Source organism: Tachypleus tridentatus, chromosome 10, assembly GCF_004210375.1.
Source record: "Tachypleus tridentatus isolate NWPU-2018 chromosome 10, ASM421037v1, whole genome shotgun sequence".
Lineage (NCBI taxonomy): Eukaryota > Metazoa > Arthropoda > Merostomata > Xiphosura > Limulidae > Tachypleus > Tachypleus tridentatus.
Genome location: NC_134834.1, coordinates 132692393 through 132706180, shown reverse-complemented (window position 1 = coordinate 132706180; position 13788 = coordinate 132692393). Strand labels below are relative to the sequence as shown.

General features: G+C 33.9%; 1 protein-coding gene across 6 annotated transcripts in view; it reads left to right on the top strand.

The window, feature by feature from the left end:
* The first annotated feature begins 2171 nt into the window (after positions 1-2171).
* Positions 2172-13788, top strand: part of LOC143230343 (twist-related protein 2-like) — a 71843-nt gene continuing 60226 nt past the window's right edge. For 5 of the 6 annotated variants that reach the window (XR_013016395.1, XR_013016394.1, XM_076463753.1 and 2 more), the window contains exon 1: positions 2172-3178. Coding sequence is in view for 4 of the 6 variants with exons in the window: in XM_076463753.1 (XP_076319868.1) it covers positions 2394-3143 (750 nt within the window). In the remaining 2 variants the exon portion in view is untranslated. Of the gene's footprint in view, positions 3179-4337; positions 5954-13788 lie in introns of those variants that run through there. The other variant, XM_076463752.1, reaches the window with a different exon arrangement.

The following is a 13788-nucleotide window of genomic DNA, read 5'->3' as shown; positions in this document are numbered from 1 at the left end:
TAAGCTGTGACCATGTTGGACACAATAAGTAAAACGTGTTTCACGTTCAAGACACCTTCTCGCTGTCATTCTCTTCAAATTAGACATGTTAAGCATCTTTTAACCAGACGTATCTTATACAGCTTTAACTCGTTAATTCTGAGAGTCGCGGGTTCGAATCCCCGTCGCACCGAACATGCTCGTCCCTTCGTCCGTGGCGGGGGGTTGTAATGTGACGGTCAATCCCATTAGTCGTTGGTAAAAAAGTAGCCCAAGAGTTGGCGGTGGGTGGTGATGACTAGCTGCCTTCCCTCTAGTCTTACGCTGCTAAATCAGGGACGGCTAGCGCAGATTGCACTCGAGAAGCTTTGCGCGAAATTAAAAAAAACCAAAATTTTAACTCGTTAAACACTGTCATCTTTCAACCAGACATATTTTATAAATAGTCTTGATTCATTAAACACTGTTATTCCTTAGCTAGCCGTATTTTATATATAGCCTTAACTTATTAAACACTGTCATTTTTTAAGCCAGCCATATTTTGTACATGACTTTCACCTGTTGTACATTGTCATTTCTTAGCCAGACTATTTTTCATGCATAGCATGGAATTGTTGAACGTTAACTATCAAATCACGCCTGGCCCGGAAAAGAAAGTGGAAGGCATACATAATAGTTTTCAACAATAATAGTAGCATAAAGTTTAGAAATGTTTTAAAGATTGGTGTGTGTGTATTATAAAAAATATTAAGTTGAAAAACTCTTCATTAGAGCTCTAGTTGAAATTTCTTACATCAGAGATAGAAATTAGTTAAGCAAACTTCAGCGAACATATACAGAACGATTTATTATCTGCAATCATAAACACAATGATTCGTTTACGATATATTGTTATATATTGTTAGATCATAGGTAAACTGGCGGATTTCAAACGCTAACATCCAAGGCTCGATTCCCCGCAGTGGACGGACCTTAAGATAGTCTTTGAATTGAAAGAAATAGTCATTTAAATGTAAACACAGAAAGGATCTAGAAGAAATGAACCCAACTACTTATGAGCAAATAAGCATCAACCAACTATTGAGAATTTTGAAAGTTGGTCGAAAAGTAACGAATTACTGTCTTTATCATATTAGTATTCCTGGTTTAAATACTACTTTTAAGAATGTTAAATTGTTCGTGCTTAATTGTTATAACATAAGAACTTGATATTATTTTTATGTTTGTTTATTTCTATTATGGCAAAGTCATACTGGGCTATCTGCTGTGTCCACCGAGAGGAATTGAAACCCCTGATTTTAGCGTTGTAAATTCGTAGACTTACGACTGTCCTAGCGGAAGACATTTTTTGTTTTTTGCAAAGAAAATCATAAAATGAAATTAAATCGATTATTTTAATTTCTCGTAATGGTATAAGATTAAGGACAGTTTATACGTTTACTTCAGGTAAAAAAATCTATCACACACATGTCTATATATATATGAATGTATATAAATTTAAATATAGCCTAGGGAAAACATAATCATATTTACATTTGAACATCATTCACTAAACATTTTTTCTAGTAATGTGTGGTAACGGTAAATATAACAAGAACGTTAACAATAAATGATAGCGTCAAATATTTTCATTGTTTCTGTTAGATTGATATTACTAAAATCTCTGAGTTAGAGAGTAGAAAAGTGGCAACAGCTTGTGACATTTTTGTCTTTGTTCGAAATCGTAAATAAGATACAAAGAACATCTTCGTAGTTTTTAAAAAATTTTTCTACAATTTTATAAAAAGTATTTGTCAACCATATGCTTGCTTTCTACTTCAAAATCTACAATATTAATTGGATCAGTGTTGAGTACCAACTTTCTTCGTGTACGGAGAAAATGAGAGGCATGATTATGAAGTTTAAAATATACTGAGAAAATAACAATTTAGAGTGAATAAACCATAGCTAAGCCTTTTTTTATAAACCAAACAATATAACCTACCTTAATATTGGTGTTTTCTTGGAATTTGTGCTTCGATTATATCTACAACAAACGTTCGTTCATAGTTTCGTAGCCTATACGAGTATTTCCGATTGGTAAATATTCTTTCAAACTGTGATTCATGATTGGTTGATGTAAAAGTCACGTGCTTGATGAAAGAGCACGTTAAGTAATAAGGCGTGTCTAGAGTTAAGTTTGTTGGGTTAAATTGACCAGAGACACGTGTAGTTGAGACTAACTTGTCTTTTCTAGAATAAAGCAATCCAAGCTACTTTATAATTACTTAAACAGCAGTTCAAGTAACATTAACAATCGCGTTTAGCGAGTGTTCGTTGAACTTACATGAATGTTGTTTTTGTCGACATACTATCAAGCTACCAGAAGACCACTACCCTGAACTGAGCTTTAAGGTTTAATACTCTGAACCAATATGACGCCTGTACCCACAATGGACAAGTCCTTTGGCGCTTCTTCGGGAAAAAGTTCCCCATGTTCCGATTTTTCCATGGACCGAGCTTCCATTTCTCCCCTGTCGGATACAAACGCTACTTCCACTATAACATCTGCAAACACTATTCTGTCTTACTCAATGCCTGTCAAGTCAGAATACAAAAGTACTGAAGAACAGCTGGGTTTCAACAGGCATGTGATGATGCCGTCTCATCTGTTTCACACGCCTTCTTCCACGCTACATACACAGAAACCTCTGCAGGCTGCGATGGCTGTGAAGCCAGAATGTACGGAGATATCCATAACGACATTATCTGATGATCGAGAAACGGGAAGGATGCAGCGAAAACGCCGAAGCGGAAAGCGAGAAGACTACGCAGGTCAATTTCCGCTCCAAGGAGCGCGACCGCCTCGTAAAAGAACTTGCCAGAGTTTCGAAGAGTTACAGAGCCAAAGGATCTTAGCTAACGTACGAGAACGCCAGCGAACTCAGAGTTTAAACGAAGCCTTTGCTGCCCTCCGAAAAATAATTCCAACCCTACCATCTGATAAGCTTAGCAAAATACAGACTCTAAAGCTAGCAGCCAGGTACATCGATTTCCTCTGCCAAGTCTTAAAAAGTGATGATCACGACAGCAAACTGGCAAGTTCGTGTAGTTATGTTGCCCACGAACGACTTAGCTATGCATTTTCAGTGTGGAGAATGGAAGGTGCTTGGTCTGGACAGTAGGCTTGTTGCTATGGTAACCTCTACTGTATATAAAGGTAAGCATCGATATATTTTTTCTTGAAGCTTGATAAAAACTAATAATGAATAGACTCCAATTACAAGCAAGTATTTGTAATATTGCTTCTTGGATGATTAAACGCTCAATGAAACGGTTGTTGCATTATTTGAAAGCAAACATTTGTCTTCGTATTTTCTGTTATCGATGAAATGGTTTATATTTTGGTGTTTTTGTACTCTTACATACACAGTGACGAGAAACCAGAGTAAAAGGAGTTGAAATTTTAACAGGATACATGGGTTAAGGAACAGAAATTTACCTTCCTGAACTCTAGGGTTAAGAGTTCTTACGGACGCTTACCGTTAATAGCATATTCTTAATATGTAACTGTAATTTCTGTATTGTTACAACAAGGATAATCTATCATAAAACATATTTGTACAGAAAATGCATTATGTTTCATCTTCTAAGTAATTTATACATCAATACTATTTTATTTTTCTTTTCATAACAATAACGTTCATACAAAATTTAATGTTAGAGGTTATTCCAGTCGTTGCTAGGTTCAATAGTCGTTTAATTAATTTATTCTTTTTTAACTTCTATTTCAGCAAAATAACGTAAGATTGGTTGGTTTTAGTTAATCACAAAACTACACAATGGGCTACCTGTGCTCTGCCCATCATGGTTATCGAAAATGGAATTTCAGCATTTTAGGTCTGCATGCTTACCGCTGATAAGTTATTTAAAAGTAACATATCTTCTTGTAGTCGCTGATGAACTGTTATATCAGAACAATATTCAATTCGTTTTTTGTGTTTTTCAAAGTGATTTAGTTAGAATATAGATTATACATTGGCTCAAAGAAAGTTCCATATGACGAAGACACACCTTCATTTTTATCTTTTCTTTGGAGTAATCGTGCAGATAAAGCTTTCTGATATTTCTCTGTCTTACGATGTGCTTCAGTATATTTTTGTTCAAGGTGAATTAGTCACTTACGTGAAAAAATTAGTACAGTTCTGTTCGATTTAACAAACAGTGTAGCGTACAAAAAAAATAGCTTTTTCTCTCCAGTTGAGAAGATTCGGAAGGGCTACCAACTCATACTGTTAACATTTAAAGGCTGACAGCAATAAAGTATACATGTGATTTTACCAATTCCTCTAAAGCTATGGTTACTTTCATCTCTCCAGCATTCAAGAAAAGGACATCCTCAAATAGAACATTTTCGATTGGCTGTATACATTTGTACCGAAATCAAATGTTTCCATAAGTTAGTAATTTGTCGATTGGAAGAAAATTTGTGACCAGTACTAATGTCCAAGCAAGACTTTTTTTTCTGAAAAATCAAAGAAAGTGTTACAAACTTCTATATAAAACAAAATAAAACGAACTAAAACGTTAAACCCTTTTTATTTTTTGTATTAATCCCTTTTATTCGCCAGAGTCTTATATTCGGCTGATCTTATGTTTTCACTATGTTTTAATCATGTAAGTTGGAAACCTGCTTTATATCATATATCAAGTTTTATTCTAACATCATGCTACACTCGTTCAAACAAGACAAAACAGTAAAAAGTCCATAACGCACTGTTAGTGTTAATTTTAGTTAGAAAGAAATATGTTAACGATTTTCTAGTAACAACTTTGTATAAAGAAATTAATCTTCAGTGATAATGAAACTGGAAACCCTGTTTATATACGTAGCATACTTGTAAATTTGTCTTACACTGTATCTGAGCTCGATAAATTACTTTTAGTCTGTTAGATTACTATAAATATGCATATTTAAACAATTTCGATTTTATAGGTTAGTAACGTAATAAATTAACAATAAAATCTAGTAAATTATCCGGTTTATAGCTTTATATGCATTATCAACACAGGTTGTAGAAACTACATTTTGTTAGTAGTAATGTATCAATCAATGGCATATAAATATTACTTATCTAAAAATATAAATATTACTTATTTAAAAATATAAATATTACTTATTTTACTTGCTGGCGAATTGTTTTTATTTTATCAGTCAGCAACATAAAAAAATTACTTATTTTCCTTACTGGCATAATATACTTACCACATTTGTAGTATCAGGAGATGTCAATAAATTCAGAAAACGCAAGCCACATACAACGATTACAGTTATGCTTGAGTTTGATCTAAATAGGTTGAATATTGGTTTCTAATTCTGATAGCTTAAATTCTAAATCAAAACTCCAGAAATTTTACGTACAACAGGTGTTGAAATGTATCTTAAAGTTAAATAAACTTTGAGCAGAAGTCGAATTTGTATCTAGTTTGCCTTTAGAAAAGCTTGTGTTTTTTTTAAGATGTTTTGTGCAAAACTGCTCGAAGATCAACTGCAGTCGACATCTTTAATTTTAAAATGACAAACTAAATGGACGACAACCAGTGAATAGCACTTACCGCCAACTCTTTGAATGAATCGTGAGATGCGGTCGTTACCCTTATAGCACGTTCACGACTCAAAAGTATTACACGTGTATTTGCAGTAGTATGTTTTATCACAACTTTGTTCTGAAATATGTTTATATACTTTATGTGTATAAAAATGAGTTAGCTTTGTTACAGGTGAATATATTATTGTGAATGTTTATTTTGTTGCTATAACAATATAAAGATCACGCGTATCCACGTTCCAAAATAGTTTTATAATCTACATTATAGTACTCATATGCTAATCCACAAAATGCTGTTATAAAAACGATTTTGGTTTTATTCAGTTTTATTGGGTGTCTGTATTTCTTCGAAAGTTGAGAATGTGTGTTTAATAAACGCTTTGTATTGTGACAGTTCGTGGTTTTCTTCCTAAATGTTGGATTAATTTAATGTTTGTTTTGTATAAAATGTTAGGCCTACCGAAGTTTCGTTAAGACGAAACGAATTAAGAATAAGTAAAAAACATTTACATGTTCTTTTACTTAATACTTTGTTAACTACTGCAGTCAGACTCCAAACTGCGCACAAAACTGTTGTCACATAATCAACCACAAGTGTAAAGACTTTTTGATGTCTAACTACAAGCCTAATCAGTCTTTCTTTGGAAAATGATGTACTAGTTTTAAATAAATCTACACATAAAGCATTAGAATTTGTAATAAGAGGCTGGAGTACCCATCCACTGACAGGGAATGTTTAAACATAACTAAAACAAGTTAAGTTTAACAGCAATCATATATTTCAAAGTTACTTTAGCATAAACTTTATCTCAAAAGTTTAAAATTATAACAAAGCTTTGTCGTAAACAGCATTTGCAGTTTACTATCCGTCTACCAACAAATAAATATTTTAGGTGATCTTACCCTTGAACAACCTACATCTCACTGACCATGAGAAAAGCATGAATGTTTAAGAAACACTTCAACAACTTTCATAATTTGACCTTGACTCCATTTCGAATATTCAACATTTTCTGAAGCGTCAATCTGCCACAACTATTTGAGATTGACTCAAGGGGTAGGAGTAATTAACAAACTTTACAAACAGAAATAGGGTTAACTTCAATTTTCGCCCCATATTCCATAGTGTTTACACACAAGTTTTAGTTGGCCTGGGAGGCTCAGGGGAGTTGGGTTGTGCAAACAAACACATATTTCGTCTGTAGATGGAATAAATCGTTTTCGAACTGGCAAGATGTATATGTCATTGATATTTTAATTTTTAATGATAGGTAACAGTTGACGGAAAATATGTTTTATTGTTACCATTATATTATTGTGCTAATTATTAATGGAAATTTGATTTTAGTTATACGAAAAAATAACACGATAATGCAAACACATTAATGCTATTATTTAATAGTTAGTTGACCAAACGATGGCTAACAAAATAAGAATTATCATTATTACTGGATATTTCGCCAATATATCCATATAATAAAATTCTGTGTATGTGTCACTTAAGTCGTTCTAAGCCGCTGGTCGCACTTTCTTCCTTAGCAATACCAAACAAATTGTTTCGATCCCGACGTTTGCACAAAGGCAAAATTTTTCACCCCACCCCTTTCTCCTAATCTGTTGAACTTACCAACTTCTAACTGGTGCCAAACGAATGGTCTCGGCCCCGAGATTTGCACAGGGATAGAGCTTTTCGCTTAACCCCTTAGAAACCTTGAAACTTCATGAAAACGTTTTTCGAGGATTCCTTGAAAGTGGACCCTAAATTTGGCATTGCTTTACATTAGAAAACAAAATAACTCGGCCTACTAATTACCGTTTATAATTTGATTGAACAAATTAAGTTTACATTATATCAGCAATGGTTACATTAAACTGAAAAAGTGGCACATAGTAATTCAAGAATTAAATTTGCATTATAGAGGTTCAGTAAATGTGGATTACAGGCCCACGGGTTCGCTAATAAGTACCATATGTTACAAAGTACTAAAGGATAAAGCAAACAAAATTGTTTAGTTAACGATAGCTACGTATCGTATTTTTGTATTTGTATATGAAAATGACAATATGTTTAAAACGTATGAGTTTATGAACTGATTCTTTAAATTGATTTTACCATTATTAGTTCCTTGGTGTATTTATTTTTTGTTATTGTAGCAAAACCTTTTGCGCATAAACAAATGGACAAAATATATTGAAGCAGGGCTGATGCTAGAGGGTGATGGGGTGGGGTGTACAGCCGTAAAAGTTATTCTTGCCCACCTTAGTTCATTCTCATCAGTAGTTTAAACAATCATATTATTTGTTTTAAAGATCTTTATGATTCCTTTATATTTTTTGAGTCTGACAAACGTTTTTGGGATATTACCTTTCTTGTAAATCCATATGACTGTATATATATATACAATTGATGGAAAATATGCTGTATCGTTACCATTATATTATGAGCTCCGTACATTTATGAACTGTACATTTATAAGAAAAAATACCTTATGTTTACACAGAAATTATACATAAACTCCCGAAAAGAAAAATATTATTGTAAAGTTCTTATATCTTCTATTAATAGTTAATGTTTGCTTTTAATATATGACTGAAAACATGAATTGATTAGATTGTTGGTTGGTTCTTTATTCGAATTTCGCGTAAATCTGCTGAAGATATTTCTGTGGTAACTTAGAATTGATAGATAAGGCAATAAGTTGACACCATCAACCACAAACTCTTAAGTACTTTAATCGAATAGTAGAAGTGACCCTTTTATTAGAACGCTCCCGCTGCTGAATGGACGAGCATGTTCGATGACCGGATTCGAACTCGCGACACCTGCATAATTCAAGTTGTTCGCTCTAACCATCAAACCATATTGATAAGATAGATGTTCTTTAAGCACACTAAAAGAAATGAAACTTCACATGTAGCATCATTCTTTCATGGTGAGGAATAAGTAAGAAACATGATTTAACCACATATTTAGAATTTATGCTACTGTAGTATTTATGATATTTTTTTCACATTCGAGGCATCGATATTGAATGAAAATTACCAAATCGAAATCATGGAGCCATACTTTTCATAACATATCGTAATATTTAGGTTCAAGAAGGGACCTGTTGGTCCACCTTGACTGCCCCATCCTCTAAGGGAAACCAAAACTATCAAATTAAAAAAAAATCCAGCTTTTATCATTCATATATCTATCAAGCTTTCTTTTAAACTCACTCAAACTTACTGCTTCCACAACATTTGAAGGAAACACATTCCATAATTACGTACCTTATTTGAAAAATAAAGTTGTCTTAGTTGAAGACGACTTCTACCTTGCCTAAATCTATATTTATTTCCCCTAGTTCTATAATTCTCGCTGTTAAGTACGAAAAATGTTGATGCCTCAACATTATCATTTCCTTTCATAATCTTAAACATTCCAATCAGATCCCCTTTAACTTTTTTTTTTCAAGAGAAAACAATTTTAAGGATCTTAATCTCTCTTCATAGACAACCCCTTCTTCCGATGTATCATTTTGGTAATTTTCCTCTGAACCCTTTCCAACAATTTAATATATTTCCTAAAGCAAGGAGCCGTAAGACTGAACACAATACTCTAAGTGTGACCTAACCAGTACCGTATCCAATGAAATCATAACCTCTTTAGAATTGTATTCAATATTTCTGTAGATACAACCTAAAATTATATTTGCCCTGCCACTAGCAACGGAACACTGCTTGGACAAATTAAGAGATTGACCAACCATTATACCAAGGTTATTCCCATCCAAATTATGCTTATAATTTAAATTATGATAACCCACCTGCAATATCTTGCATTTATCATAACTAAAACCCATTTGCTATTTATTCGCCGAACTCATTAAATGATCTAAACCATTTTTTCTTCACAACTAGCAACACCCAAGACTTTGATATCATCAGATAATTTAAGTAATAGATTGACCGTTCCTTTATCTATGTCGTTGATTTAAATTAAAAAGAGCAATGGTCTTAAGACTGAGCTCTGAAGTACTCCACTTGCAGCATTAATACAATTTGATTTAACTCCATTTATAACATTTATAACACCCTCTGCTTTCTTCCATTAAGCCATTTTTTATCCAGTTAGTTAAATTATACTCCCACACCTTATATACAGCTCATTTATGTGACACCTTTTTCAAATGCTTTTTTAAAATCCAGATTGACCTGATCTACACTTTTACCCTCATCTATACCTGCAGTAACATTTTCAAAGCATGTCAAAAATTTGTAAGGCAAAATTTTCTCATAGAGAAATCATGTTGACTATCCTACAAAATTCTAAATTTTATTAAATGACTTTGTAAGGTATCTTTCATCAGACGTTTCAAAACTTTTCCCACAAAGGATGTAAGACTAATAAGTCTATAATTACTATGACAATTTCTATTACCTTCTTTAAAAATAGGAGTGACATCAGCTGACTTCCAATTTGTTGGTACTTGTCCAACATTCAAGGACTAACAAAAATTTGTGACAAGTGGCTCAGATATCCAGTCCATGACCTACTTTAAAACCCTTTGGGAAATATTATTTGGCCCTAGAGCCTTATCATTTTTTAAACTTCATAATTTTATTTTAAAAACTAGAATTTACGTTGTTGTTTGTTATTAAATACAAAGCTACACAAAGGGCTATCTGTGCTTTCCCCACTACAAGTATCGAAACCATTTTTCCAGCAGTATAAGTCCGCAGACATTCTACTGTGCTACACGGGGGGGGGGGGACATAATTCATTCAGTTGTCTTGTTCAACTTTATTCTCCTTTATCAGTTGTCTTGTTCAACTTTACTCTCCTGTATCAGTTGTCTTGTTCAACTTTATTCTCCTTTATCAGTTGTCTTGTTCAACTTTTCTCTCCTGTATCAGTTGTCTTGTTCAACTTTACTCTCCTGTATCAGTTCTCTTGTTCAGCTTTATTCTCCTTTATCAGTTGTCTTGTTCAATTTTACTCTCCTGTATCAGTTGTCTTGTTCAACTTTACTCTCCTGTATCAGTTGTCTTGTTCAACTTTATTCTCCTTTATCAGTTGTCTTGTTCAACTTTACTCTCCTGTATCAGTTGTCTTGTTCAGCTTTATTCTCCTTTATCAGTTGTCTTGTTCAACTTTACTCTCCTGTATCAGTTGTCTTGTTCAGCTTTATTCTCCTTTATCAGTTGTCTTGTTCAACTTTACTCTTCTGTATCAGTTGTCTTGTTCAGCTTTACTCTCCTGTATCAGTTACTTAAAATGTGGAGTAACGTTTAAACCTTCATTAGTAAAATCTGAAGAAAAATCAGTGGTTTCTGGCAGTGTAACTCCGCAAACATACCGCTATGCCACTGGGAGGCATATTATCTAGAGTTTATGCACCTTTGAAAATCCATTGACAAGAATTCGAATGAAAGTAAAGAAAAATGTGTTGATGCATACACCACACTCTGTCTGCTGCATCCAATGCTTACGAGGCCTTTTTACTAATAACAGTCATATTTCTCATAAACTTAAACATATTGTACTTCACTCTTAATGCTGAAACACTCTATATGTTTAAAACTGGCTTGTGGAACAACTTTATTACTTTATAAGCTGATTCTGAACTATTAATCTTTGTAGAATCTATATTTAAGTTAGACTTCTCATGAGACATTTTCAACACATTGTATTTTACCTCGGCTGTTGATTTCTTATGAGACACCTTCAATAAACGATACATTACCTTGACTACTAAGATATCTTTGTAGTATGCATAGTTAAGTCAGACTTCTGGCACAATTTATATTTAATAGTATTGTTATGCCTGATTTTGTGGATGACATCAAACCATTTCATGACTAAAGCTATTTCAAGAAGTTTTGTTTGTTTGTAGTTAAGCACAAAACAAAACAATGGGCTATCTGTGCTTTACTCATCATGGGAATCCTAACTCGGTTTCTAGCAGTGTAAGTCTACAGACATGCCGCTGTGCCACTGAGGAGCATTTTAGAAGCAGTATTTTATTAATATACTTTGACTTGTAGTACACAAGTGATTTTAAAATCCACAACAAATCCTCTAATCTATGATTGTAACATTTATTACGAGAACACAAGTTCAAGTGCAAGAAACGACTAGATGGTTTAATATGACGTTTATAAATCATGTGATTCAGACAGACTAGTATATTTGTGTGAAAAATAATTTTACTTATCAGAGTTCAGTTATTACAAAAATAAAAACTATCATTTTTCAAGACATCTAGTCATGACAAAAGCCAATAATGGTTCTAAGCAATTGCTTTTAAACAGCCAATGAAATTTATTTGTTTGCAATGTACAAAAGCTGTTCCAAGAGTTCGTGTCTTGGCCTAAACATAAAATTAGAATGTACGATGTTATTTTTGATAAATATCAAGTTTGAATCTTTTTATGAGTGAATAGCACGTAACATGTAACATAACAAGCTAATTTTGTGTGTTGCGGATTTTTGAAGGAAAGTAGTAAACAATGTTAAAAGTCGTGGAAAAGACCGAACTTTGTGTTCTGATCAATTATTTGTTAAAAAGAAAATGGCACTGCATGGTACAGGACATGAAAGTAGCATTAAGAGAAGGCGCTTCGGCACATTCAACAGTGAAAATTATTTTGAATTTCGCACAAAGTTACAGGAGGGCTATCTGCGCTAACCGTCTTTAATTTAGCAGTGTAAGACTAGAGGGAAGGCAACTAGTCGTCACCACCCACCGCCAACTCTTGGGCTACTCTTTTATTAACGAATAGTGGGATTGACCGTCACATTATAATGCTCCCCCGGCTGAAAGGGCGAGCATGTTTGATACAAGGGGGATTCGAACCCGCGATCCTGGCCATGCTGGGCTAACAGTGAAAGAGCGGGGTGATGAGATTAAGCGTGGTAGACAATCATGTGAAGATGATCTGATGTTAGATTGGCCTTTGACGTCAACTCAGAGATTGTAGTTAAACTTTATGATTTGGTTATATTTGACAGAAGAATTTACCTTAGGAAGTTAGCAGAAGAAGAGGAAATTGGTAAGAGTACTGTAACAAGTAGTTTGAGTAGCAGTTTGGCCATGAATAAGGTTAATTTAATTTTGACATTGTTTATTATCAACTTCGGAAAATTATGAAAGTCAGAGTGACAATAGGGTGAAATCTTGTTTCTTTTGAAGCCTATCTCCTGGACAGAAGTTATGTAAATGTATTATTAATGAAAGGTTATTTTAGTACACAAAAAGTTGCTTCCCTTTTATGTCAGGCTAGAATGCTTGATTCATAATCTGAGGGTCACGGGTTTAAATTCCCGTAACTCCAAACATGTTTGCCCTTTCAGCTGTGAAGGCATTATAAAGTTACGGTTAATCCCATTATTCATTAGTTAAAGAGTAGTCCAAGAGTTGGCAGTGGGTGGTGATGACTAGCTGCCTTCCCTCTAGTCTTACACTGCTAAATTAGGGACGGCTAGCGCAGATAGCCTACTTATAGCTTTGCGCGAAATTAAAAACAAACAAACAATAATACTATGTAACCAAACTTTTACTTTTTCTTGTTTCTGGGCCGAAAGTGTTATTTTTCAATTGCTTATGTCTAAAATAAACGGAAAAGACCTATTTTTTCTTCAAACTTTGCTTTTGTGACCTGGGTAATGAAATTTTCAAATTTACCCATTTTCCAGAACATTCCAGGTAGATTCAGCGTTGGGTAGCTGATAGAGAAATTTTTTGAAGAACTTTCTAGAATGTTGTAGAACTTACGATAGTTTTCAAGAACCTTTTAGAATTTTCCAGAAATATCCATAGTAATATATATACAGGGACTCACCACTTCAGCTTAATTCTAGCTGCCTAAGTGAGCGCACAGACCTATCTGATTTTATCTTAGATGGCGTCAAAGAGCTGCAACCATTCTCCAGCTGCATTCTGCTATGTATGTGGCAAATTTATCAAGACAAGAGCGAAAAAATACTCTGTGACAGCATCTGCTAAAATGTGTGAAGCCTACAAGGCATAGAAGCCTTGAAGTATAATGAGTGTGGCTGGGAGGTTATCAGAGACTTCACAATAGTGACATTCCTGATGGTTCTCCAAAGAGGCTTTACCAAATTTCCCTGTTATTTTTGCCTTTGGGACAGCAGAGACACTGCAGCGCACTACAACAGGAAGCACTAGCCACAACGGACCTAGTTCTCTGTGGGGAAGCACAATGTCAAGTGTGA